Here is a 653-nt window from a genome sequence, read left to right as displayed (position 1 = left end):
CCACAACCTTAAACGGTCCAATAAACCGTGGACGAAGCTTCGTCCGGAAGATAGCAGATGATGCATGCGTAGGCAGGTTTTTAGAGCTTAATAAAACCAGGTCTCCGACCATAAAGCTTTCTACTTTGCCTCTTCCTTTTTCATCTGCATACTCTTTCTGCAGGTCTTGGCTCTCAGCCATCGCGTCGCGAACGTGTCGTAGGACACTTAGTCTGGTAAACTAGAAGTCATCGACTTCTTTACGGATGGTGAGGGGGCTGACATCAGCTAGTCGGTCGGCTATTCCTACCCCACCAAGACCTAAGCCATGGGATGGCGGCGTCAGCAGGACACGAAAGTGAACCAGCTGTTCACGTAAAACGGCGTGTAGCCGGTAGGCGAATGCACTGCATTATTCAGCGCATACTCTACGAGTGGCAACATGGCGCTCCAGCGCCTCGGCATCTCAGCGCAGACGCTGCGAAGAACATCTTCAATGACGCGATTCACCCTTTCGGTCTGGCCATCAGTCTGCGGGTGATCCACTGTCGACAAATCAACTTGGTGCATAGCACCTTAAAGATTGTCGACCAAATTTGTCATGTTAAACGGGGGTCTTAATCAGAGACAACGCATCAGCCAGAGTATTTTGCTTTCCCGGCTTATACTTCACA

At 50.4% G+C, this 653-nt stretch overlaps 1 protein-coding gene across 1 annotated transcript in view; it reads left to right on the top strand.

Annotated features, from left to right (window-relative positions):
• The window catches only part of PHALS_13323 (myosinlike protein), a gene marked incomplete at both ends in the record, with an annotated part of 3,092 nt that extends 3,031 nt beyond the window's left edge, over window positions 1–61 (top strand). The window contains one exon of the mRNA XM_024729060.1: window positions 1–61. This exon is cut by the window's left edge and continues 2,471 nt beyond it. Coding sequence (XP_024579474.1) covers window positions 1–61 — 61 coding nt within the window.
• Window positions 62–653: the final 592 nt, after the last annotated feature.

This window comes from Plasmopara halstedii (assembly GCF_900000015.1).
Source record: "Plasmopara halstedii genome assembly, contig: Scaffold_658, whole genome shotgun sequence".
NCBI classification, from domain to species: domain Eukaryota; phylum Oomycota; class Peronosporomycetes; order Peronosporales; family Peronosporaceae; genus Plasmopara; species Plasmopara halstedii.
Note: the sequence above shows the minus strand (reverse complement) of the source record. Positions and strands in the feature narration are given on the sequence as shown.